Raw genomic sequence first — 27164 nt, forward strand, 5'->3', positions numbered from 1 at the left:
TAAAGCTATTTTAACACTTTGGACAATAAGACACAAAAGAAAAAAAATCTTAAACCACACTTGCCCCATTTTTAGTTTAGTTCAATCAAAAAAGTCCTGGAAAACATATAAAAGCACTCATCCAAGAACACTCTTGTCATAAAACTTATAGTGCAAATAAGATTGGGTAAACACGGATATTTGTAGACAGAATGGTCAAACCTCTAAATAGCTATTAACTGTGTGACCGGCAAATAGCAGAGGAGAATGAGACTGGTCTAGTTACATATTAATACATTTACAATGAACATTCTCTTCTTAAGTAAGTTGGACAATGCAGACAGTTTTGGTTATTTAAATATCTTGTTTCCTTGGTAATTATTTACATTTCACTGCCTACAACAGAAATTCTCATATGACGCAAACATCATATGATGAAGTAGAACTTTTTCAGGCAATTTCTAAACACATGAGAGGCTGTCAGACTATTGTAAAGGCAGGTAGTCAAAGTTTTTTTTAATCTTAAGTCTTTCATAATCATAATAAAGTATTAGGTGTTTGAAAAATGAACAAAGAACAGATTCTGTATATTTTGTGTTAATAGGACAAATTGCAAGGAGATCCAACCAGTCCATTCTAAAGGTGATCAGCCCTGGGATTTCTTTGGAAGGAATGATGCTAAAGCTGAAACTCTAGTACTTTGGCCACCTCATGCGAAGAGTTGACTCATTGGAAAAGACTCTGATGCTGGGAGGGATTGGGGGTAGGAGGAGAAGGGGACGACAGAGGATGAGATGGCTGGAGGGCATCACCGACTTGATGGACCTGAGTCTGAGTGAACTCCGGCAGTTGGTGATGGACAGGGAGGCCTGGCGTGCTGCGATTCATGGGGTTGCAAAGAGTCGGACACGACTGAGCGACTGAACTGAAGTACAATGAAACAGAAGACGATTTCTGACATATAGTGACTGATTAATCCTGGGCACAACATGGCAAGGAGAGCAAAATGATATAAGAATACACTGCAATATGCACTTTCTCCATGATCAAAAGACTTGTTTTACTTCATTGAACTGAAGTAGAGGACAAATAGGAGAAGGAAATGGCAACCCATTCCAGTGTTCTTGCCTGGAGAATCCCAGGGACGGTGGGCTGCCGTCTCTGGGGTCGCACAGAGTCGGACACGACTGAACCGCCTTAGCAGCAGCAGCAGCAGAGGACAAATATTGAAGGTAGGAAGAGAAGGGGACAACAGAGGATGAGATGGCTGGATGGCATCATCGACTCGATGGACATGAGTTTGAGCAAGCTCTGGGAGTTGGTGATGGACAGGGAAGCCTGGCTTGCTGCAGTCCATGGGGTTGCAAAGAGTCAGGCACGACTGAGCGACTGAACCGAACTGAGAGACGAACATCCAACAATATATTTTTTAGAATTGTGACTGTTACTTCATTGCTTACCTCATATTCTAGACAAAAGCTTGGATTCATTGCGTTTGCCTTTTGCATTTGGGCTTCCCTTGGGGGCTCAGGTAGTAAAGAATCTGCCTACACTTAAAGAGGTTCTATAGTGGGTGTACTACCCAACAGATGGACACTATACTATTTTACAAACTATAACCTTAAAAAGCTTCAGCTTCACGTATCCAGTTTAGAGACCAAGGCTATAGAAGCCCAAGTATTTATGTGGTAATTAGCCTCAATCATATATACATCTTGATAGTGTACTTATAACACTGTCCACCATAATTTTAAGATTGGTTTTGGCAAAAAAAAAAAACACAATAAAAACAATGCCATATATAAACACTAGCTATTATCTTTTCAGTGTTTATAAGACATTTTGCTATTTGGATTTTTAATGATGAATTTGAAGGAATTAAAAGACACAAGACACGATTAAAGAAGTTGATAGAAATTGCAATGAAATCTCTTCTATGGAATAGCAGTAGCTATAAAAACACAAAAGCATCTGATTACTATAGCAGTCACTGCCTCAGGTGAGTTTGTACCTTAAATATTTTTGTGTATGATAAAGGAGTTGGGTTATTAGAACAATATTAACAGGTAAGGATGATGTGTATTATCTTGTACATTTCTAAGATACGAAGACTTTCTTACAGTCACAAGTCAGTCTATATGACGGTACAAGAAGATGCATCACACTTTAATGAGGAATGCAGAAAAAAATATTAGTTCTAAGAATAATATGGATACATGATATAGGTAAGTTACATAGGCAAATTTTCATATTCCAGAAAAATTATTTACTTTACTAAAAGATTTTAAAATTCCTTTAAATAATTGATGGTTCAAAATTCAGTACAGAAATAACCTTAAGGTTTCTAAATTCTAAAAGTGCACAGCATTTCTCACTTGGTGACATCACACTTCTATACACAAAGCATACTTGTATCTTACCAGACCAAGAAGGTATGCTCAGTTATATGTTGGCTTCTTTGTTTGCTATGTTATAGTTTGTAAATTATAGTTAGTGTTAAAGAGCTCAAAGTAAAGGCTATACCTTTAGTATATCAAAAGCCAAAAGCTTTCTATTATATAACTAAGCTGTATTAACTGATATAAAAATTATACCCTTGAGATATCATCATTTTTCTTTGCTAAATCTATTGCTGCTTTCTTTGAATAGGATCACCATCTCCAAGTCACTCTAAAACCTCATTTTTGTCATCTCATTAGTGGCAACATTCAACTGTACTGTACTCATAAATCCTACTGTCCTATCTGTATCCCATTACCACTTGCCTATTTCAGACACTCATTACTTTGAGCTTAGACTATAGCAATAGCTTTTTGTTTTCTCCAATTCTCTTTTCCTTTGGAAATCCATTTTATTCACAATATTGTTATATTAAAATATTTAAAATGAAGTTCTGATTACCATACCAATCCTGAGAAAACTTCCATGGCTGCCTACAGGACAAAGTCCAAATTTCTCAGTTCAGCCCTTATGAACAGAACCAAACTACTTCAATTCCAACCACACTGGATCACATACTGTTTCCAGCGTATGTTCTGCCTAGTTCCTGTAGTTTTCCCTACCTAAATAGCTTTTCTCTATATTTTTGAGTGTTCAAATATTATCTATTTTTTGAGAATTCCTCCATGAAAGTTTCCCTTCCTACAGTCTCTGTACATCTCTCATGACAGCCATTTGGTCTGTTATAACACATACTAATTTGGCTTTCCTGGTGGCTCAAAGGTAAAGAATCTGCCTGTCAATGCAGAAGACATGGGTTCGATCCCTGAGTTGGAAAGATCCCCTAGGTAAGTGCATGGCAATCCACTCCAATATTCTTGCCTGGGAAATCCCATGGACAGAGGAGCCTAGGAGGCTACAGTCCAGAGGACCGCAAGAGTCAGACATGACTTAGAGACTAAAACCATTAATACATACTAATGTACCTGACTTTCATCAAGACTATAAATGATTTATATAAAGGATCTGTATTTATCTCACCTATGAAACTTTTACAATGCTTAATTTAGTGTCTAGAATACATCTAACATATTTGCTGAGTAAACAGATTTCAGCATTGTGCCAAACCTAGAGTAACTAGTATCAGGGGCAAATACACTAAATGCCTCCTGGCCTTCTAGCTTGTGGCACCACTACCTATCAATACTTGTTAGTGTCATGATACATAATTATCTTTTGTCAAAATACAGTATGAGGACAAAGAAATAGCAACAGGAGTCATTTCCCTGGATTTTCTCCAGCATAGATACCAACCCAAAAGGCCCAGTAAAACTAGTTTATTTTAGGGCAAAGCTAGAGATCTCACTCTGTGACTGCAAATATGAAGGAATATTTAAGTACATCAAATCTCTGGGTGAGTCCATCCTTCCAGGCTTGTCTGCACCATTCCTTCCACAGTCATTCTTTTTCTCACTGAAAGACAAATCTGAGCATGCCACTTAACTGATTAAAATCCTTTAACAGTTTCTCACAGCCTATGGAATAAAACCTGGATTTCCTAGCACATTATACAACATTCTCTGTAAGTTACCTTTGCCTACGTTAGTCTCACTTTCTAACCTCATATATTCCAGCCAAGTATACCCAGAGTGGAGAAGGCAATGACACCCCACTCCAGTACTCTTGCCTGGAAAATCCCATGGACGGAGGAGCCTGGTGTGTTGCAGTCCATGAGGTCGCTAAGAGTCGGACACAACTGAGTGACTTCACTTTCACTTTTCACTTTCATGCATTGGAGAAGGCAATGGCAACCCACTCCAGTGTTCTTGCCTGGAGAATCCCAGGGATGGGGGAGCCTGGTGGGCTTCCATCTATGGGGTCACACAGAGTCGGACACGACTGAAGTGACTTAGCAGCAGCATACCCAGAGTACTTGTAATTCCCTTATTGTGTCTTCCTTACATTCTTTGCACCCACGCACTACGTGTTTTTTCAGTCTCAAGTGTCTTCTTTCTCTTCATTGCTCGGGTGACTTCCACTTGTCTTTTAAGACCCGTTTCAGGCATTATCTGGCTTAGATGACCATCCTAATATTCCCAAGGCTTTCTGAGTATGGCTCAGACATACAGCATTTCACACAGTATGGCAATTATCTATCTCATTTGTCTGCCTTAGCCACAAGACTGAGTTCCTGTTGGGCAGGGGCTCTGATTTAACCAAGCAAAGTAGGTTCTCAGGCAGGACTGACTGGCTGTTTAAATAAGGTTGATGGAACTCACGAACTGGGACAATGGGTAGGTGTCAGAGAAACCAGGAGCTCTCCTGTGCCGGTAGCTCAATGGTAAAGAATCCAACTGTAATGCAGGAGATGTGGGTTCGATCCCTGGGTCAAGAAGATCCCCTGGAGATGGAAATGACAACCCACTCCGGTATTCTTGCCTGGGAAATCCCATGCACAGAGGAGTCTGGCAGGCTAGAGTCCATGGGGTTGCAAAAGAGTTGGACACCATTAAGCAACTGAACAACAATTGATGTACTTCTCAAAACTATTAATCCAGACAGTGGAGACATTCTTCAGTAGTGGCTACCATGTACTCCCATATTATACAAGGTCCATTCAGCTGTAGTAATATACATGAATAGAAACTGTAATTCAAGTATCTTAAATCCAGATCCAAACAAGAATCTTACTAAGCCTCTTTATTATCACTTTGCTCTGAACACAAGTACCTCAATATTACTTTGAAGACTTTTTTAGAAATTAATTCTTCAGGACAGAGAGACAAGAGCAAATCTAGCATTTACTAAGGATGAATAACATGGTGTAATAATGAAAACAGCTGAATTTATGTGCTTTTTAAATTAAAAAATGTAAGCTTCAGGTCTTTCTTATAGCTTCTGATATTTAAAAAAAGTTAAGAGTTTTAAAAATAAAGCTTCAAAACCAACCTTGACTTCAAGCAAATGAGAACAGACCTTCAAAGTATTTCTGTTCATAGATAATAATTGGACCCACATTATACGACTAAGACACTAAATATGAACTCTGAAATTTGGAAATGAAATATTTAGGAAATTTAAAATGAAATATTTAGAAATATTAAAGAAAACAGCAGTTTAACTTGTGTATTATCTTTAAAACTATTAAGTACTTATCAAATTTATGTACTACCTGAGGAACATTTTCTATTGCTTCTTTAAAATATTCAATTATGGTTTGCTCTGAAATCTCCATTATGTACTGAAGGACAAAAATAACTGACCTGAACCTTTACCTAGATTAACAATTCATGTTTCCTTCTTATAAAAACAAAAATAAAATCAGATTTCAACAAAAACTTAGCTGTTTAGCCTCCCTGATATAAGCCGTTTAGCTCTACTATTAAGAATATGACCTAGATTATCTCTAGGGTTCCTTCATATTCTAAAGCTGGGATTATATCTCTATTCCAAGTGTATGAAGACTGTCTTCATGTCCTCCAGCTTTCCTTGTCTAAATTCCCCTCCTCTCTTGGTCTCCTCCAAGGTTAGAGGCAGTTCTCATATTTTTGACATGCTTCTCCTCACCTACAATCACAAAAACTGACAATAGATTAAAATATCATCTCTTGCAGGGTATTTTTAACTGGGAATGTTTATATCATAAGGTAAATGATGAAAGCTTTAACAGAACTTCAGGTGATGGGGTTCAGGACATGCCACCCCAAATTACGGCATCTTGACATACTGAATATTTTAAGCCAAAGGAATTTGAGAAATGTCATGTGCAGGAAGGACTTTCTGACCTTATGCATCAGGTCATAAAACCTTCAACTGAGAGACGCCCTGCTTATATTGGGCTTCTCAGGTGGCGCTAGTGGTAAAGAACCTGTCTGCCAATACAGGAGACATAAGAGATGCAAGTTCGATCCCTGGGCCGGGAAGATCCCCTGGAGGAGGGCATGGCAACCCACTCCAGTACTCTTGCCTGGAGAATCTCACAGACAGAGGAGCCTGGAGAGCTGTAGTCCATAGGGTTGCATACAGTTGGACACGATTGAAGTGACTTAGCTCACGTGCATGCTCCTTATATTAATACTTAGAGGATAGGAACATCCTTATCTTCAAGACTGAGGAACACTAAGAGGAATCTGAATGGACAGGTCTTGCTAAGTTTTCTTTGGTTTACTACAAAAGTTTACAATGCTTAGCTCAAACCCCTTTTGCTCTATCACATTTTCCCATGGCTGTCTACTTTTCATCAGACCTAGCTTAAAAACACTCAGGTTTAGCCAATTCTTCAGGTGTTCCTTATGAAGGCTCCCATGTCATATAAAACTTTTATTAAATAAAATCTGTATACTTTTCTGTTGTGGATTTGTCTTCTGTTATAGGAGCCCCTATAGAAAAGAACTTAGAAAAGTAGAGGAAAAAGATACTTTTCTTTCCCTATGTGCATAGCAGAGTTCTAGGGAGGGGTAAGGCTGTCCCTTGAATTCATTGGTAGTTTATCTTGCTGAAGGATAACACTGCCTTCTTCCTTTTCATAAATGATCATTTTAATTATTTTACATAGGTGAAGAAAGACGACATGAAATTTAATTCTAGACATTTACTCTCCTGAAATTGCTTTCAGGAGAGTAAAATGTATGAGGAAAACAAATTTTTCACCGACATAAAGATGTATCACCTATATGAAGAAGTGTATTAGCCAAATTTTCCTGCTTAACTGATCCATAAAAGCAGAGGATAAAAAATGATTGTGTGTGTGCTCAGTCATCTCTGACTCTTTGCTACTCCATGGACTGTAGCCTGCCAGTCTTCTCTGTTCATGGAATTTTCCGGGCAAGCATACTGGAGTGGGTTGCCATTTCCTACACCAGGAGATGTTCCTGACCCAGGGACTCAATTTGTGTCTCCCACGTTTCCTGCTTTGGCAGGTGGGTTCATTACCACTGAGCCAACTGGGAAGCATAAAAATGACATAAGAAGACTATAAACAGTTAAATATTATACACAACACTTAAAAAAATAACTTTCTTAGGGGAAGAAAAAGATGTTACAGAGTTTCTGGTTTGGTTTTTTTTCCTCCCTGCTGTACTGTATAGGACTATAATTTGTAGGCACTGGAGAAATAAAAGTATTTTAAAAATATACTAGTGTTAAATATTTATTCATTTCTTAAACAGATAGGAAAAGTCATGTTAATCCCAGAGTTTAACTGAAAAGTTAGTCTACAAAAATGATTCCTTCAAAAAATATGAAGATTTCAACAGGCTTACTTTGTTAGTTTTAAAATTACAGCATCTTAGTGATAGTTTTGGAAAATTTTAATAAAACATACTTTGAAAGCATTAGATCTTATAAATTAAGTTACTACAGTAGGAAAGAACCTTTCTAACATACTTCCTCTCTCAAAGCATTCCAAATTTTCTTTACAATATTTAAAATAACTCATTTTCTTTGATTCTGTGTCTGTGTCTGTATAAAGATAACTATTAATCTTATTTAATTGGGATTAAGCCCCCTACACACAGAGGCACTGGAATCTTTACAGTTCGGTTTGTGTGTAAGATCTGAAGGAATGTATATCACGTATGGGACTTGCCAGGCAGTGCGGTGGTAAAGAGTCTGCCTGCCAATGCAGGAGATGCAGGAGATGTGAGTTTGATCCCTGGCTCAGGAAGATTCCCTGGAGTAGGAAACGGCAACCCATTCCAGTATTCTTGCCTGGAAAAATTGAATGGACAGAGGAGCCTTGCAGGTTATAGTCTACGGGGTTGCAAAGAGTCAGATACGACTGAGTATGTACGGACATACAGTGTATGAACACATAATTTGGAATCAATACACATCTCATTCAGTCATTAATTAATATTAAGTGACATATCTCAATCTTGTTTATGCTTGCTGAACAGTCCTATGAAAAGACCCAACAGCCACCTGCATAAAGCTTGGAGAATAAAGCTTGGAACATGAGGCTAGCCTATGTGCCCTTGCGAAAGTTGATCAGTCTTTTTAAGCCTCAGTTTCTTCATCAGTAAAATAGAGATATTATTTTATGCCACGCTTGGCACACTGTGAGAGCTTAATGATCACTGTTATTGAAAGTCAATTCACTTACATCTATTGAATCTTAATAAATTATTCATTCTAAGAAAAAGCAAGAGAGTTCCAGAAAAACAACTATTTCTGCTTTATTGACTATGCCAAAGCCTTTGACTGTGTGGATCACAATAAACTGTGGAAAATTCTGAAAGAGATGGGAATACCAGAACACCTGATCTGCCTCTTGAGAAATTTGTATGCAGGTCAGGAAGCAACAGTTAGAACTGGACGTGGAATAACAGACTGGTTCCAAATAGGAAAAGGAGTTCATCAAGGCTGTATATTGTCACCCTGTTTATTTAACTTACATGCAGAGTACATCATGAGAAGTGCTGGGCTGGAAGAAGCACAAGTTGGAATCAAGATTGCCGGAAGAAATATCAATAACCTCAGATATGCAGATGACACCACCCTTATGGCAGAAAGTGAAGAGGAACTCAAAAGCCTCTTGATGAAAGTGAAAGTGGAGAGTGAAAAAGTTGGCTTAAAGCTCAACATTCAGAAAACGAAGATCACGGCATCTGGTCCCACCACTTCATGGGAAAGAGATGGGGAAACAGTGGAAACAGTGTCAGACTTTGTTTTTCTGGGCTCCAAAATCACTACAGATGGTGACTGCAGCCATGAAATTAAAAGACGCTTACTCCTTGGAAGGAAAGTTATGACCAACCTAGATAGCATATTCAAAAGCAGAGACATTACTTTGCCAACAAAGGTTCGTCTAGTCCAGGCTATGGTTTTTCCTGTGGTCATGTATGGATGTGACAGTTGGACTGTGAAGAAGGCTGAGCGCCGAAGAATTGATGCTTTTGAACTGTGGTGGTGGAGAAGACTCTTGAGAGTCCCTTGGACTGCAAGGAGATCCAACCAGTCCATTCTGAAGATCAGTCCTGGGATTTCTTTGGAAGGAATGATGCTAAAGCTGAAACTCCAGTACTTTGGCCACCTCATGCGAAGAGTTGACTCATTGGAAAAGACCCTGATGCTGGGAGGGATTGGGGGCAGGAGGAGAAGGGGACAACAGAGGATGAGATGGCTGGATGGCATCACTGACTAGATGGACGTGAGTCTGAGTGAACTTCGGGAGTTGGTGATGGACAGGGAGGCCTGGCGTGCTGCGATTCATGGGGTCACAAAGAGTCGGACACGACTGAGCGATTGATCTGATCTGATCTGAAGTGTCTCTCATTTTAAAGAAACAGGTCAGGCATAATATTGCCACCATGTACATTTATGTACCTTCAACAGGACAGTGAAAAGTCTTTAACCAATAGCATAGATCTCTCATTGTGGATTTTTTGGGATAGTGATTACAGGTAGTCGAGTAATTAAAGGTATGTTAGTAACTCTAAACTCACACTGTAGAGATTTCTGACTGCCCCCTACCTTCTGGCTTCAGTGACTTTATCTCCTTTGAGAAAAGGTGATATCTCAGCAGAGCTGAATGATGTAGAGGCAGGCTATAAAAGATGTGGGGAGAAATATTCTAGGCAGGAGGAGCGAGAGCAAAGGCCTTGATGTATAAATATGCTTGGCCATTTTGGACCGGCAAGAAACCAGCAAGTACAGTAAGAGAGGAAATCAGAGGAGATAAAGTCACTGAAACCAGGTCTCTGCCTAATTCCAACCTTGAACCAAGAGTGGTAGGATGACATAAAGACACTTCCTACGTTGGGCAACTCACCTATACTTATCAGAGAACAATGTTCAGGTGAGTTGCTCTGCTTTCTGCTGTTCTATTTATATTTATTCTGCAGAAAATAAAGGAGAGTTTTAATAAAAATTAAAGTCAGACTACAAGCTTTGGAAAACTTGGATTGAATGTTCCTTTCATACTGTGTGTATTTAAAAATTTCAAGTGGTTAATTAAGTAGCTTGAAAGGAAATATCAGGAGTGTGGTGTATACATAAACTGTTTTAATTATTTTAGTAATAGTCCTTAACATTAGGATAGATCACTGTAAAATTATGCTTTTTTGGATGGTTTTATGAGTCAGTAACTAAAAGTAAAAGTAAAGTAAATGTTGCTCAGTTGTGTCTGCCTCTTTGTGACCCCATGGACTATAGCGTACCAGGTTCTTCTGTCCATAGGGTTTTCCAGGCAAGAATACTGGAATGGGTTGCCATTTCCTTCTCCAATAACTAAAGGCTCAACCAAAAGAAACATAAACTATAACATTAAGAAACTAAAAGTACTTAAAACGTTTGAAATCATGGATAAGAAGAACTTGTACATCAGGTGTCCCTGACCAGTCAATTGGAACTGAATGCTTCTTTTGGGAGTCCACTCTACTCTGCTGAGGAACTCTTAGTACCCCTAATGCCCTAACACCAGAAACATGAACATTTATACTTTCCCCAAACTTGGGGTCTCACAGTCTAGGGAAAGTAGAAACTTTTCACAGAAAGATGGTGAGGTATCATTTGAAGTAGAAGGCTCTCAAAGTATTTTCAGTAATCTAAGATTCTAAGGATTGCTTCAGGAGTTCTGGAAATCTATGACTTGAATTTCATTTTAAAATTTCATTTCAAAAATTGTGATTGAAAATATGCACATGAAAACTTATATGCCAGCTTCAGCATATAAGAAACCACCAACTTGCCAATCCTCATCTACATATAACCCTTATTTATAGTTAGTAAATGCTATAAACGTTAACTTACAAAGAAAATTAATTGTAAAAAATTTCATTTATATTTTATATATTGAGTTTCTAAGAAAGATTTTAAGAGGTAGTTATCTGGTTCAAAAAATAAAAAAAAAAAACACAGAAAATCATTTATCTAGATTTAAGAGTATAGAGAATCAAGGCGTGCTTTACAAAAATCTGATAGAGATGAAAATATAAGGAGAAAAACTAAACTATTACTACTTTGTAACTTTTTATATTTTAATGCCAAGCAAAACCACCAGAAGTTATGGTACATTTAATAGTAAAATATCAGTGGAAAATACTTTAACATGTTCCCTATAAGCCAATATTTTGAATATTATAATACATAAAAGTTCAGAGTTGAGATCTGGTGAACTTTCCTCTCTAGGCTATGAGGTAGATCAGGTAAACACTTACTCTTCATCTCTGCCAAAGTTTTATCTACGCCAGGAAGGATTCAAATTCCCCCAGGAGCACCAATATACACCAGAGAAACACAAAAACCAAGAAAACAGCCCACTATTCTGGTGTTGTTTGGAAAGTATTTAAGGTCTCTGGTATGTAATGTTATCTTATGAAACATTATATTAATATTATGCAAGTCTGTTCTGGCACCAGTTTGAGATTTAGCTATCTGAATTCAGAGGAATCCCAAACATGTTCATTGTTTTTACCACATGCCCTTTAAATGAAAAGGAAGCAATGTGAATAAAGCAGTACCACCCTTTAAAACCAAATGTGTAAAGGATACTCTTCACTATTCCGGATGTCGACTACCAAGAGCTTTGGTTTACTGGACTTTGTCTTCTTGGTGGGTGTTTTGAAGTGGCCAGTCACTGTCAGCTCACACAAGTCAATCAGGTCCTCTGCTGAAATCCGGGGTGATACTTCCGACTTTAGGTCATTTAACGGAATGGATTCTCTTGACTGAAAAAAATGAACAAACAATACAAATATTGAGACTATTATAGAGAGACAAACTATAGCCAGTATAGAATATCTTCAAGTTTTTTATATAAATCACTATAGCATATGGGAGAAATATAGAAATATGAGATACAGAAAACTGTATCTCATTTTAGCAGTGTACTGTGTAATTTCCTATCACTGATGTTTACTTTTTTATTAGTCACACATATTATTGTTTTCTGGGAAAGACTAGAGATCTCTTCAAGAAAATTAGAGGTATCAAGGAAACATTTCATGCAAAGATGGGCTCATTAAAGGACAGAAATGGTAGGGACCTAACAGAAACAGAAGATATTAAGAAGAGGTGGCAAGAATACACAGAAGAGCTATACAAAAAAGATCTTCACGGCCCAGATAATCATGATGGTGTGATCACTCACCTAGAGACAGACATCCCCTGGAATGTGAAGTCAAGTGGGCCTTAGAAAGCATCACTATGAACAAAGCTAGTGGAGGTGGTAGAATTTCAGCTGAACTATTTCAAATCCTAAAATATGATGCTGTAAACGTGCTGCACTCAATATGCCAGCAAATTTGGAAAACTCAGCAGTGGCCACAGGACTGGAAAAGGTCAGTTTTCATTCCAATCCCAAAGAAAGGCAATGCCAAAGAATGCTCAAACTACCACACAATTGCACTCATCTCACACACTAAGCAAAGTAATGTGCAAAATTCTCCAAACCAGGCTTCAGTAATATGTGAACCATGAACTTGCAGATGTTCAAGCTGGTTTTAGAAAAGGCAGAGGAACCAGAGATCAAATTGCCAACATCCGCTGGATCATCGAAAAAGCAAGAAAAACATTCAGAACATTCAAAACATTCAAAACACTCAAAACATTCTTTTCTGCTTTATTGACTATGCCAAAGCCTTTGACTGTGTGGATCACAATAAACTGTGGAAAATTCTGAAACAGATGGGAATATCAGACCACCTGACCTGCCTCTTAAGAAACCTGTATGCAGGTCAGGAAGCAACAGTTAGAACTGGACATGGAACAACAGACTGGCTCCAAATAGGAAAAGGAATACGTCAAGGCTGTATATTGTCACCCTGCTTATTTAACTTATATGTTGAATACATGAGAAACACTGGGCTGGAAGAAGCACAAGCTGGAATCAAGATTGCCAGGAGAAATATCAATAACCTCAGATATGCAGATGACACCACCCTTATGGCAGAAAGTGAAGAAGAACTAAAAAGCCTCTTGATGAAAGTGAAAGAGGAGAGTGAAAAGGTTGGCTTAAAGCTCAACATTCAGAAAACTAAGATCATGGCATCCGGTCTCGTCACTTCATGGCAAATAGATGGGGAAACAGTGGCTGACTTCATTTTTTTGGGCTCCAAAATCACTGTAGATGGTGATTGCAGCCATGAAATTAAAAGACGCTTGCTCCTTGGAAGGAAAGTTATGATCAACCTAGTCAGCATATTAAAAAGCAGAGACATTACTTTGTCAACAAAGGTCCGTCTAGTCAAGGCTAAAGTTTTTCCAGTGGTCATGTATGGATGTGAGAGTTGAACTATAAAGAAAGCTGAGCGCCAAAGAATTGATGCTTTTGAACTGTGGTGCTGGAGAAGACTCTTGAGAGTTCCTTGGACTGCAAGGAGATCCAACCAGTCCATTCTAAAGGAGATCAGTCCTGGGTGTTCATTGGAAGGACTGATGTTGAAGCTGAAACTCCAATACTTTGGCCACCTGATGCGAAGAGCTGACTCATTTGAAAAGACCCTGATGCTGGGAAAGATTGAGGGCAGGAGGAGAAGAGGATGAGATGGTTGGATGGCATCACTGACTCAATGGACGTGAGTTTGGGTAAACTCTGGGAGTTGGTGATGGACAGGGAGGCCTGGCATGCTGCAGTTCATGGGGTCGCAGGGAGTCGGACACAACTGAGCAACTGAACTGAACTGAACTGAATACTGGAGTGGGTTGCCATTTCCTTCTCCAGGGGATTTTCCCAACCCAGGGATTGAACTCTTGTCTTTCGTGTCTCCTGTACTGCCAGGCAGATTTTTTTTTTTTTTTACCACTGAGCCACCTGGGAAAGTACACATAGGAAACCATTCATCTTTTCCTTCACTACAACTTCCGAGCTCAAATGTGATGGAAAGAAATGAGGTAGACTTTTCCTTATGAGAGCACTGTTTATCTTTAAAAACAGCTCTTTTAAGAACATTTCATTTTTCAAGTATAATTACTGTTGTTGTAAATTGCATTAGTTAAAGTCTGGTAATATGAGAAATTGTTTTGTGACTCAGTATTGAACTCCTCTAACATGATTTATGTTACTTTTGAATGGTTGGGTGGAAATTAGATTCACAGAAATGAAGAACAACATAATGATTTCTTAGATAATTCAAGTACATTGACAATGTATCTAAATTGTAAAGGAGATAAAATCAGATTCCAGACCACCGAACCTGTCTGTATATGTTTGTTATATGTCATAATACCGATTCAGACTTAAAAAAAAATCACTCAGTTGTGTCTGACTCTTTGAGACCCCATGGACTATACAGTCCATGGAATTTTCTAGGACAGAATCCTGGAGTGGGTAGCCTTTCCCTTTTGCCTACAATGCAGGAGACCTGGGTTCAGTCCCTGGGTCAGGAAGATCTCCTGGAGAAGGAAACGGCAACTCACTCCAGTATTCTTGCCTGGAAAATCCCATCGATAGAGAAGCCTGATAGGCTACAGTCCATGGGGTCGCAAAGAGTCGGACACAACTGAGCGACTTCACTTTCACTTTCTCCAGGAGATCTTCCCAACCTAGGATCAAACCCAGGTCTCCCACATTGCAGGCAGATTCTTTACTAGCTGAGCCAGGAGGGAAGCCCAATTCAGACTAAGGGCCATTCACAATTATTATTCATGTTATTTGGTAGGCAGGAGGATCCTGTACCCTTCACAAAAGGTGACGCAATACATCTCAATTCAACATAAACTTGCTGAACACTAGTAGTCACTCTTGAAAACTTATTTAATGTAATTTGAAAATTTAAGAACTTTCAAAATTCACTTGATTTAAAATATGGGGATTCAAAAAATTTTTACTTATATGCTTAATATGCTTCCAAGATTGAGTCTATTATCTCATTTGCTTATTTTCTCTTTCCTCAATTTCATAGTGGGATTCCACATATATAATTTCCAATTTAGACTTTCTAGGCAGGAGAGAATAAAGCCTATGAATCACATAACAGACAAGACTTATTTTGAAAAAAAAAATTGTTCTCAATTGTTTTTGGAGTTTGAATGTCAGCCCTCATCCCTTGGGTTTCTGTGACTATGCATGCTATAAATTCTTTAGTAGTAAGAGTAAAGCACTTGTTCTCTCACTTTATTAGCTTTTAAATAGAAATGGAAGTTGCTAAGTTTTATGAGTTTATTGCACTTAATCAAAAATAGGAATTAGGAATTTTAATTTTTTAGTATTAGAAATTAAATCTACTTAAAAATTCTGAAATTAAAACTGCTTCAGAAAGATTAGTTTTAAAATCAGCAAGTCATACAATCAATGCTTCTATCTTCTTTTTCATTAGATTGCAGGCTCTATAGGTGTTTTCCTCAGCCTTCACCTGAAGCTGTACATTTTTTTTTTTTGAAGCTGTACATTTATGAAGATAAAATAAAGAACTCTTGATTACTCTAGTTCTGCTTTCAGTCATTCAGTACTGAATGGGGCTTTTCTAAAAGACGTTTTGTCTGAACGGAAGGTGTGCCTGACTGATGAAACAAAGAATTTGACTAAAGTATTCTCTATGAAGAACTGATTGATGAAAGAGATTTGACCTTGGCGTTGGTTCCAATCAAATGCATCATTTGTGAGGAGTTTCTTCAAAGAAAAGACTGATTGCCTTATGAAATGGTAAGAAAAGTAGGAAATAGGAGTCACTGACAAGTTCATAACTTTCTGAAATTTGAGTGTGTATCATCAAAGAACTTTAATATGTTGCAAGCATGTTCATCTACAAATTAAATTTAGGAGATTAGTAAATTATACTTAGGACAAATTATACAACTTTGCTTTATGAAGAAAATAATTATAATACTAAAAAATCCAGAACCTAGTTTTTCTTTTATTAGACAGTTTTATACACAATTTCACTATTCACTGTACAATTTCCACTTAGAGGCATAAAAGTAAAACTTCCTTTATAAAATTTAAACCTTTAGTATCATTGATATTGGTATTTTCCTGTGTGAGTAGGATTTCAAATTCACAGAACATTGTTTATGGACAATGGACAAGAATTGATGATAACTACAGAACAACTCTGAAAATTTCTATTATCATTTCTGCCTAAGAATGTGTATATACAATGCACATTAAATTTAGATGTCCAAATATCAGAAATCAATTGGTATGAGAATGACTTTAAAAAAATAATATTCCATTTCCAAACTAGAGTCAAAATTTATTTAGCAATGTTACTGACAAAAACTATCTTTCAGTAGAGTGAATTCTCTGAAAGGGCTATCTAAATGTGTTAGTGATAACGCTGAGCAAGCAAGCAAAAATCCAAACCTGGTAACATGACAGTTATTTTCCTGTGTCCATTAAACTACTAGGAGAATCACTCTGTCATGGTACCTAAGAGTCTGAAATGGCAGACTTGACTTTTTTTTGGTATATGGTGTTAGAGAATGTTCTGATTTTTTTTTTTTTTTTAACATGTAGCTATTCCGTTTTCTCGGTACCACTTATTGAAGAAATTGTCTCTATTTTTGTCACTTTTGTAGTAGGTTAATTGACTACAGGTACCTGGGTATATTTCTGGGTTCTCTATTCTGTTCCATTGATCTATGTCTCTGCTTTTGTGCCAGTACCAGGTTTGATTACTGTAGTGTTGCAGTATACTCTGAAGTCAGGGAGCATGATTCCTCCTACTCTGTTTTTCTTTTCTAAGATTGTTTTCACTATTTGGGGTCTTTTGTGTTTCTATACATATTTTAAAATTATTTGTTATAGTTCTGTGAAAAATGCCATTGGTATTTTGAGATAGGGATTGAATCTGTAGGTTGCCTTGGGAAGTATGATCGTTTTAACAATGTTAGTTCTTTCAATCCAAGAACATGGTATATCTTTTCATCTGTTTGTGACATCTTCAATTTCTTTCATCAGTGTCTTATAGTTTTTCAAGTACAGGTCTTTTACCTCCTTGAAAGAAAGTGAAAAGTGAAAGTGAAGTTGCTCAGTCATGTCAGATGCTTTGCGACCCCCTGGACTGTAGCCTACCAGGCTCCTTCATCCATGGGATTTTACAGGAAAGAATAGTGGAGTGGGTTGCCATTTCCTTCTCCAGGAGATCTTCCCAACCCAGGGATTGAACCTGGGTCTCCCACATTGTAGGCAGACGCTTTACTGTTTGAGCCACCAGGGAAGTCCTTTACCTCCTTAGGTAGGTTTATTCCTTATTTATTATTTTATTCTTTTTGATTCAGTGGTAAATGGGATTGTTTCCTTAATTTTGATAGTTCATTGTTAGCGTATAGAAATGTAACAGATTTTTATGTATTAATTTTGTACCTGCAACTTTACCAAATTCATGAGCTCTAGTAGTTTTCTGACGGTGTCTTTAGGATTTTCTATTATAGTATCATGTCATCTGCTAAAACAGTGATACTTCTTCCTTTCTAATTTTAATTCCTTTCATTTCTTTCTCTTGTCTGATATCTATGGTTAGGACTTGCAATACTATGTTGAATAAAGGTGGTGAGAGTGGGCATCCTTATCTTGTTCCTGATCTTGGAGGAAATGGTTTTAGCTTTTCATTGTTGAGTTAGTTGTGGGTTTGTCATATACGGCCTTTTTTATGTTGAGGTATTTCCCTTTATGCCCACCTTCTGGAGAGCTGTTTTCAAAATCATAAATGGATGTTGAATGATATCAAATGCCTTTTCTGTATGTTCTGAGAATATCATATGGTTTTATTAATTTGTTAATGTGATCATCACACTTACTGATTTGCAAACACTTAAAAATCCTTGTATCCCTGGAAATATTAACTATGAGAATAAAGAACCAGTGTCTAGAACAGTCCCCCCATATTTTCTGTCACATGTCCTGGCACTAACTTCAACTTAGTTACCACGGACAGAAATCTGAAAACCACTGCAGACTTTTCATCCTTCCTTACTTCTCATTCCTATATAACAAATCCCAAGTTTCATCAAAATAACTCTTGAATCTGAATCTGTTCCCTGATTTACTGCCCTACTTCAGGGCTTCCACCATCCCTCAAATGGACTGGAGAAGCTGTTTGCCCCTCTTGCTATTTCTTTTTTTCCTCTAAGTCTTCCCTTCTAATCCATATTCCAAATGCCACTTGAGTTAAAATAAAAACCTGATCAGGCTTCCTTGGTGGCTCAGATAGTAAAGAATCTGCCTGCAATGAAGGGGACCTGGATTTGATCCCTGGGTCAGGAAGATCCCCTGGAGAAAGGAACGGCAACCCACTCCAATATTCTTCCCTGGGAAGTTCCATGGACAGAGGATCCTGGCAGGTCGCAGTCCCTGGGGTCATAAAGAATCGGACACAACTGAGCAGCTAACATACACTTAAAAATCTGATCACATAGATTTTTATAATTAAGAACACCTCACTGGTTTCTAGACACTGATGGAGTGAAATCCAAATTCTTTGGTATAGAATATAAAGTCTTTTATGAATTGGTATCTGTCTATAGTAGGCAGGGGTCAGATTACCAGGACTCAAATTTTGGCCAGCCCACTCACAGTGTATGATTTTGGACATGACACTTAAACTCTCTGCCTAATTTCTTCATCTATAAAGTGGGATAACAGCAGTTATCTAAATCCTCCTGGGCTGCTGTAAGAACTAAATGTTAATCTATATAGAACATTTAGAATAGTGTCTGACTTACTGTCAGAGTTTAATAAAAGCTTGGTATCTTTCACCTTTTTTCTCACCCCTCACCACCTTGTACCTCGTGCTTTGGCATTAGCAGACTATCTGCCTTTTTATACCACTGTGCCACCTTTGCCCATGTTGCTTCCTCTGCTTAGAATGCCACACCTTGTCCACTTAATAAATACCTGCTCACCTTACAAGTATCAGTTCAAACATTACTCTCTCTGTGAAGAAAGTCTTCTTAACCTCTGACAGGCTCATTTAGTTTCTTTCCTGTGTCCCCACAGGTATCTGGTACATGTCTTTATTGTAATAGGATTATTTACTTCCACCAGACTAACAGCTCCTCAAAGACAAGGAAAGTTACTTTTACCCCTATGATTTCCCCAGGTTTCAGCATATTATCTGACACATAATATATTTGTTGGATACGAATGAATAAAATAGTATTTCTAAATTTTCTATTACTTTTCCTGAGTAATTTTGTGCTATGGGGTATGTACACGTTTCCCCAAAACAGGTACATACCTGTATCATAGTAATTACTATATTTGTAATTGATTATCTGTTTCTTCACTTGAATTACAAAATCCTTAAATACAGGTTCTACATCTTTTCGTATTTGTATCTCCAAAAGACAGCACAAGGTCTGGCACCAAAAATTGTTAATAGGTATTTAATGAATGAATGAGTGAATAAAAATGTGATTAAATAACATTAGCAAAGCTATTTGTCTGGATCACTAGACAGACTCTTCAGGAATGGCAAATCATCAGATTCTCTAGCCTCTGGGCTCTGTGATGGTTAATCAAGAATACTGAAACCCATGTCTGCCTCAATAGTTTCTCACAGCCATCTCTCTTTTTCTCAACTGAAAAACTGAAGATGCCAGCTGCTACCATATAAGCTTACAAAACATACTCTAATTAATTGAAAGACTTAGATGAATATAAAGAAGGAAAAAATAAACACACAACAAAACTATCCTAGTAAAGTAGGTAATTTAATGATAATAAAAAATATGAATGAAGGAAAAAATAGATAAATACTAGAGCTGAAACTTAGGGGAATATCAATAAAACTGGAAAAGCTGTATATGAACCATGTGCATGATAATAAATGAAAAAAATATAAGTAAATATGCTTCTCTTTTTCCTTCTCTCTATATTTTCTTTATATCTCTCTTTTCTATATATCTTTCTAATTGTCTATAAATGAGAAAAATATAAGCATGTAAAATATTTGAAAGAATAATTGATTCCAAATATTTTCAAAAGAACAGAAAATCTGAATAGACCTATATACTCATAGACCAAGGTAAAGTTGAGGAGAATGATGAACTGTGTGTGCGCTTTACAATACAACAGACTATTTACAAAATCTAAATAGACTTTGTAAATACAACTAAATAGACTGTGTAAAAACAGGTCAGATTTTAAAGTTTTTAAACAATTGCTTTAAAGAGAGGTGCCAAACAGTTTTCCCCCAAGCACTTCTATCTTATAACTATTCCAAGGCAAAGAAAACATTGAAAGGTCATTTATGAAGCGTCCTTAACCTAATACTTAAATCTAACAAAAATGGCATCAAACATAAATGCATGCACAACCCTCAATATTCCTTATGAATATAGATTCTTTCAAAAAATCTCAAAACTAGAGAATTGAATGCAGTAGAAATTTAAAAGAATGGCATATTATGACCAAACGGGATATTCCAGGAATGAAGGATGGCTCAATAGAAGGACAATTTGAAAAGTAATTCATCACCTTTAATTAGTCAAAGGAGACAAAGTATGTAATTCATCATTGTAGGTGACACAAAGCCATACGTGATAAAACTTCACATTTATTCCCAATTTTAGAAAAAGAAAAACTCATGGTAAACACATATCAGAAGGAAAGCTAATCTGAGCAATGAAAAATTTCATTAAGACAGATGTTCTTCATCTCAAATATTTGACATTCTACTTAATGATGAACCATACAGGCAGACTATACTATAGTCTTAGAAAATCCAGACTGCTCAGAGGAAAGTCTAATAAAACTGGTAAGAATTTGGTAAAGTTTTAGTCACAATATATATAAACAAAATTGTTAGCTATTTTCAATAGCAGCAGAAGCCAGTCAAAAAACTCAAGGAACATAAGCTTTCAATCGCAATGTCAAAATATTCCTCCAGAACAAAATACTTAGAAATAAAAATAATATTTAAAGAAAATGAAACAGTTTTGTGATGGGCATTAGAAAAACCTGAGACACATAAAATGCTATCTGGAAAGAAAGATTCAGTATTAGAAGACCTTTATTTCCTCTTCAAACAATGTATTAATATATTACAATTTAATCAAAACTCTAAAAGGATATTTCTTTTTTATTTTGAAACAAAAACTCTAAAGTTCATTTGTCTAAATAGGTGAGAATGTCAAGAAAACAATGAAAAATAATAAAATACATTGTCATATGCTAAAACTGTATAAAATATCACCACATGATATTGCACTAGAATTGACTAGGAGACTAATAGGCCATAATGGGGTGTATAGAAAGACCTCAATAAATGAAATAATGCTGTAAAAGAATAGGATTCCATATCAAATCACTGGAGAAAATAGTGTATTATTTAGGATATAATGTAGGCATCATTTATTACCTAGAATAGAATAAAATCACGCTTCTATCCTATACTACAAAGTAAAATGATTTGTAAGTTGAACAAAAATTATATGTAAAAAGTAGAATCACAAAAGAGTAAGAATTGATGACTTAAATTAATTTCAAGCATATAGCAAAAGCTGAACTCTTAAATAAGAGAAATATATGTGAAAAATAAAAATTTAAGATGCCCCTAATATATAAAGAACTCTTTTAATCAATAAGGCAAACCAATAAGAAAAAACAGCCTGCTTAGTTAAAATGAAGGGAGGGGAGATATACACATATACTTGACAAAATAAACACAAATAAGTAAGGAAAAAGTTTTTACCTCAATCACAGATATATAAAAAACATGTATAATCAAAGACATAGAAAAAGTAGGTAAGTGTCCTAGATATCTTTTGCTTGTCTCTCCAGATTCACTCTCCATTGGTTCCTGCCTGTTCTCTATTGGTGGGAGGCCTCTGTTTGGACCTAGAAGAGGGACCCCAGGTCCTCTGGCTTTCAAGGTGGTTCAGACAATAGAGAGAGTAGGTCAAAGAAATATAATCCCTTGGTTCTGTACTTGAAAATTCACCTTGATTTAGCTATGTTTGTTGACCAAAGGTCACTGTTCCTCTCAAGATGGCTTTCTCAACCTGTTTCTCATTTCCTGTGTTCTGATCATTTCTTCCTTCCTTATCCCTTTGGCTTTTAGGTGGTAACAGTGCTATTGCTAATTTTCATAATTTACTGCATTATTTCTCATATTTTCACCAACATTCCACCATCATCTTTGTAACTATTATCTCTCTAAATAAACCGTTCTTGAATTATCCTAATGTGAGTGTATAATCTTTTGCTGTTGGTTGAACTCTGACAGAAAGCATGTAGGGAAGAACTCAAAAACACATTATGTTTTAAGGCACATGAAAAGATGCTCAACATCAGTAATTATTAGAGAAATACAAATCAAAACTACAATGAGGCACCACCTCACACTTGTCAGAATGGCCCTCACTTAAAAAATCTACAAATATTAAATGTCAGAGAGGGTGTGGAAAAAAGGGAACCCTTGTACACTGTTGGTGGGAATGTAACTTGGTGCAGCCACTGTGGAAATAGTATTGAGGTTCCTCAAAAAACTAAAACTAGAGCTACCATATGATCTAGTAATCCCACTCCTGGGCATATATCTGGACAAAATTATAATTCAACAAGATACCTGCACCCCTATGTTCATGGCAGCATTATTCACAATAGCCAAGACATGGAAACAACATAAATATCCATTGACAGATGAATGGATAAAGACACTGTGGTACACATATACAATAGGATACTACTCAGGCACAAAAAGAACAAAGTAATGCCATTTGCAGCAGCAACATGGATTCAACTAGAGATTATCATACTAAGTGAAGCAAGTCAGATAGAGAAAGACATATACCATATGATATCACTTATATGTGGAATCTAAAATATAACAGAAATGAACCTGTCAAACAGAAACAGAATCTTGGAGATAGAAAACACATTTGTGGTGGCCAAGGGGGTGGGACCTGGGAGAGGGATGGAGTGGGAGCTTCTACACAAGCCTTCATGTGTAGAATGGATAAACAACAAGGTCCTACCGTATAGCACAGGGCTTCCCAGGGGGTGCTAGCGTCAAGAACCTGCCTGCCAGTGTAGCAGACCTAAGAGACCAGGATTCAATCCCTGGGTTGGGAAAATCTCCTGGAGGAGGAAATGGCAACCCACTCCAGTATTCTCGCCTGAAGAATCCCATGGACAGAGGAACCTGGGGGGGTGTGTGTGGCGCTACAGTCCATAGGGTCGCAAAGAGTCGGACACAACAGAAGTGACATAACACACAGAAACACACACACACACACACACTGTATAGTTCAGAAAACTATGTTCAATATCCTATGATAAACCATAATGGAAAAGAATATTTAAAAAAGAATGCGTAAATATGTATAAGTGAATCAATTTGCTATTATTAATTACTGTTAATTACAGTAGTAATTAACACAACATTGTAAATCAACTATACTTCCATAAAAATAAATAAAATACACATGCTTTAGATATGTGAATCAACATAGACTTTCTGGAGGAAAAAATCATAATATGCATTAAGAAACTTTCAAATATGAATGCAATAGAAATTTCTTTTTAGAAATCTGTTCCATGGATAAATCACAGATTGTACCAAGCAGTATGGGAAAATATTTATTAAATATATTGTTTTTCTTATATTATGAAAAACTGGAATACTGGAAACACATAATAAAAGGTGACAGGATAAATAAATAACACTAGATTCATGTAAAGAAATAGCATTCACCCATTAAAATCACATTTTAGAAAAATATTTCTTAATAGAGGAAACAATAAAGATGTATTATCAAGGGGAAAAAGATCCTATACAACAATAAGTTTGGAACTTCCTTTGTGGTCCAGTGGTTAAGGAATCTGTCTTGCAATGCAAGGGGTGAGGGTTTGATCCCTGGTTGGGGAACTAAGATCCCACATGCTGCACAGCAACTAGCCCACACACCACAACTAGAGAGTTTGTGCACCACAATGAATGATCCCACATGACACAATGAAGATTCTGTGCCACAACTAAGACCCGACCTAGCCAAACAAATAAATGAGTAGATAAATAAAATAAATATTAAAAAAAACCCCAATAAATCCACTACAATACCAGTTTGGTGACATATATCACAGTGAATATGTGTGTGTGTGCATAAACACATGCATGTGTATATAAATATATTTCATAGATATAAGAATGATGCATAGAAATTGTAAAAGTCTGTGAGTCAGTGGAATTAACAACTTTTTATCTTGATGCTTTTCTGTGTTTAAGTTTTAATCATTAAGCATGAGCTATTTTTGAAAATTTAAACATTTATAAAAATATGATTTATTTTTAACCAGCACTATTATATACTTCTCTTAAGTACTTCATAACTATGAATCTAATCTGTCTGAAGATAATTCTTACCAAATATTTACAGCAATATGAAAAGGCTTCACAAAGGAGAGTGCATGGCTTATGGTCACCATTGTAGGTAACCAGATCTAGCACTAGAAAATATGTAGCGAAATATGTCTAAAATATGTTAAAGAAAAACAATAAAATTATTCTTATGCTTAAATTCAGATGAAGTTTTTAAATGATAAAAAAAAAAAAAATCAGCCAGTAGGGCAGGCTTTCATGCATTCAGAAAGGAGACACACAAACGTTAATACAGACAATTGGAGAAAAAACGTTTGAGGTTTACTGCCATGTTTCATTGGTAAGGACTACCTTGTTTTCTGCATTGAAAGATATTTGAATAAACTGATCTTTATCCACCTGTTCATCAAAGAGAAAAGGGCCTATTGGCTACCTGGAAGAATATTTAATAAACTTTTCTAAGCTTCTATCAACATAAATGTAAATTACATTACCATCACTAAATAATTACACAGGTTTTCCTAGTTTAACATAAGATATTAGAAATTATTTAGTAGATTACTGCTTACTGGCTATTATTTTTCTTAGCAAGAATTGCATTTCCTTTAAGAGTAATATATTTTGATTCTGCACTCAGAAACAACTCCCTATGTGATCATATTCATAATGTATATTAGAAGGTTAAAAATAACAAACACCCTTCCCTAAGTAAGGAAGCAGTTTTCGTATATTATTTTGTGTAGCTCTGTGTTTAGGGGGAGGGTGAAAAAGAAAGATAAAATCTTAATATAAAATATTAGCCTCTCTAAAGCCACTTGGAGATTAAGGATTTCAAATGACATTTACAATGGTGGTTTAGTTGCTGAGTGGTACCTGGGTATAAATGAGGCCAGGAGTGGTGTTCAGGAAATACATGATAGATTGATAGTTTCCTGGAGCTTCTGAGGGTTTTTCTCTGGGATAGGATGACCTTAGAATGTCTATGGTACTGATTCTTTGAGTCAATTTAAGTTTTCTTCATTTTGGAAGCAAAGCAGAATTTATTAAATATCTAGTTTCTAATTCAAGAAACTAAAATGAGGTAGCACAGAAAGTGGCACACATTGTATACATTTCCTATAGAGATTTGCCTTATTTTGAGCAAAAACATTTAGAATTAGAACACCAACTGTAATACTAAAGATAAACTTCTAAAAGAAAGGTGGAAATCAGAAAGCATGAAAAGCAAAAGTAGGCATGTTTATAAGACAGGGAACATCACAGGGCCAGCTATTTATGTATTAAATAATGTGTATTTCAACACAATGAAAATACTTTTTTTTTTTTTTTTAATACACTTTCTTAAGGAAAACTCTACTCCAAAGAGTCTTCAAGTGACCTATCATGTTGTGAGGAGAGAGACAGGATCAATACAAACGTGCTGATGACAACAAAGAGCCAGGCAGATCAACAGCTTAAATTGCTTAGATTTCTTTTGTATCTCTCATAGCAAGAGATGAGAGGGCTCTGCCCAGAGAAGGAAATGTTTGGTAAATGAATGTATGCATGTGTAACAGGATGCGGAATGATATTATTCCTGGGTTGAAACAAAGAGGCTTTAACATGCTAACGAGAAACAGAAACTGCCAGCAAAAGTCACCAACTCTCCCCTGCCCGCCCCCTCTCCATCCCCCCTGCCCGGGGCTAGGTGAGAAGTGACTGAAATTGCTAATTCCAATTATTATCCCAGTGTCCTCTCTCCTCCCAAATTACATAAGGAGCTTTAGTTGGAGGTGGTGTGGTCAACTTCATGGTGAGCACAGTGTTCAAGATAAGATGCCCCTCCCTTCTCATCCTGCAGGATAGAGGAGTAGGTGTTTCTGGACACTCTAATCACTCCCCCTGGCTCTCTCACAAGGTAAGTGAAGGGACGTGCCCAAGACAGCCATTTGTAGAGATCTGGGCATACCTAAAAGAAGGGGTAGTGATATTCTCTTTTGTAGTAGAATGTCTGTTTATACAGAAGACTTAATAATCTGTCCTGTACCTGTCTGAGCAGGCAAGAAGTAGGGAATATGGTAGTGCTGAGAAACAGGGTGTTAGATGCTTACCTTCTCTGACCATACAATTCTAAGCTGTACTGTGAGAATAAACCAATTTAAGGATCAATTGATATAATAAGGATAAAAGTGTTTGGTAGACTGTATATCTTTATATGAAATAAGTTGTTTTTAAAAATCACATTCCAAGTGAAGCAGCTTGAATTTCATGGTAGTCTTAATATAGTCTAAATTTTTAATAAATCATCAATTAAAAAATATTTAATCAACCAGCTTTGGGCTAAGCCATCTCGATAGAGATAAAACACCATTTTCACCTCAAAGAGTCCCTAATCTGATTGGAAAATACTAACATAAAAGCAATAATAAAACTATACAATAATGAAAGAAAATATTTATATTGTACTTGCTATGTGCTGGTCACTGTGATAGGCACTTGACATATATGAGCTCATTTCAATCTTGCAACAATTCTGTGAGGTAGATTTTATTATTTTGATCATGT

General features: G+C 36.6%; 1 protein-coding gene across 4 annotated transcripts in view; it reads right to left on the bottom strand.

The window, feature by feature from the left end:
- Positions 1 to 27164, bottom strand: part of TBCK (TBC1 domain containing kinase) — a 207396-nt gene that overhangs the window by 34219 nt on the left and 146013 nt on the right. For all 4 annotated transcript variants that reach the window (XM_055587900.1, XM_055587898.1, XM_055587901.1 and 1 more), the window contains one exon: positions 11911 to 12086. In XM_055587900.1, the coding sequence (XP_055443875.1) occupies positions 11911 to 12086 (176 nt within the window). The remainder of the gene's footprint in view (positions 1 to 11910; positions 12087 to 27164) is intronic.

The sequence above is a fragment of the Bubalus kerabau genome, chromosome 7 (assembly GCF_029407905.1).
Source record: "Bubalus kerabau isolate K-KA32 ecotype Philippines breed swamp buffalo chromosome 7, PCC_UOA_SB_1v2, whole genome shotgun sequence".
Classification (NCBI taxonomy): domain Eukaryota; kingdom Metazoa; phylum Chordata; class Mammalia; order Artiodactyla; family Bovidae; genus Bubalus; species Bubalus kerabau.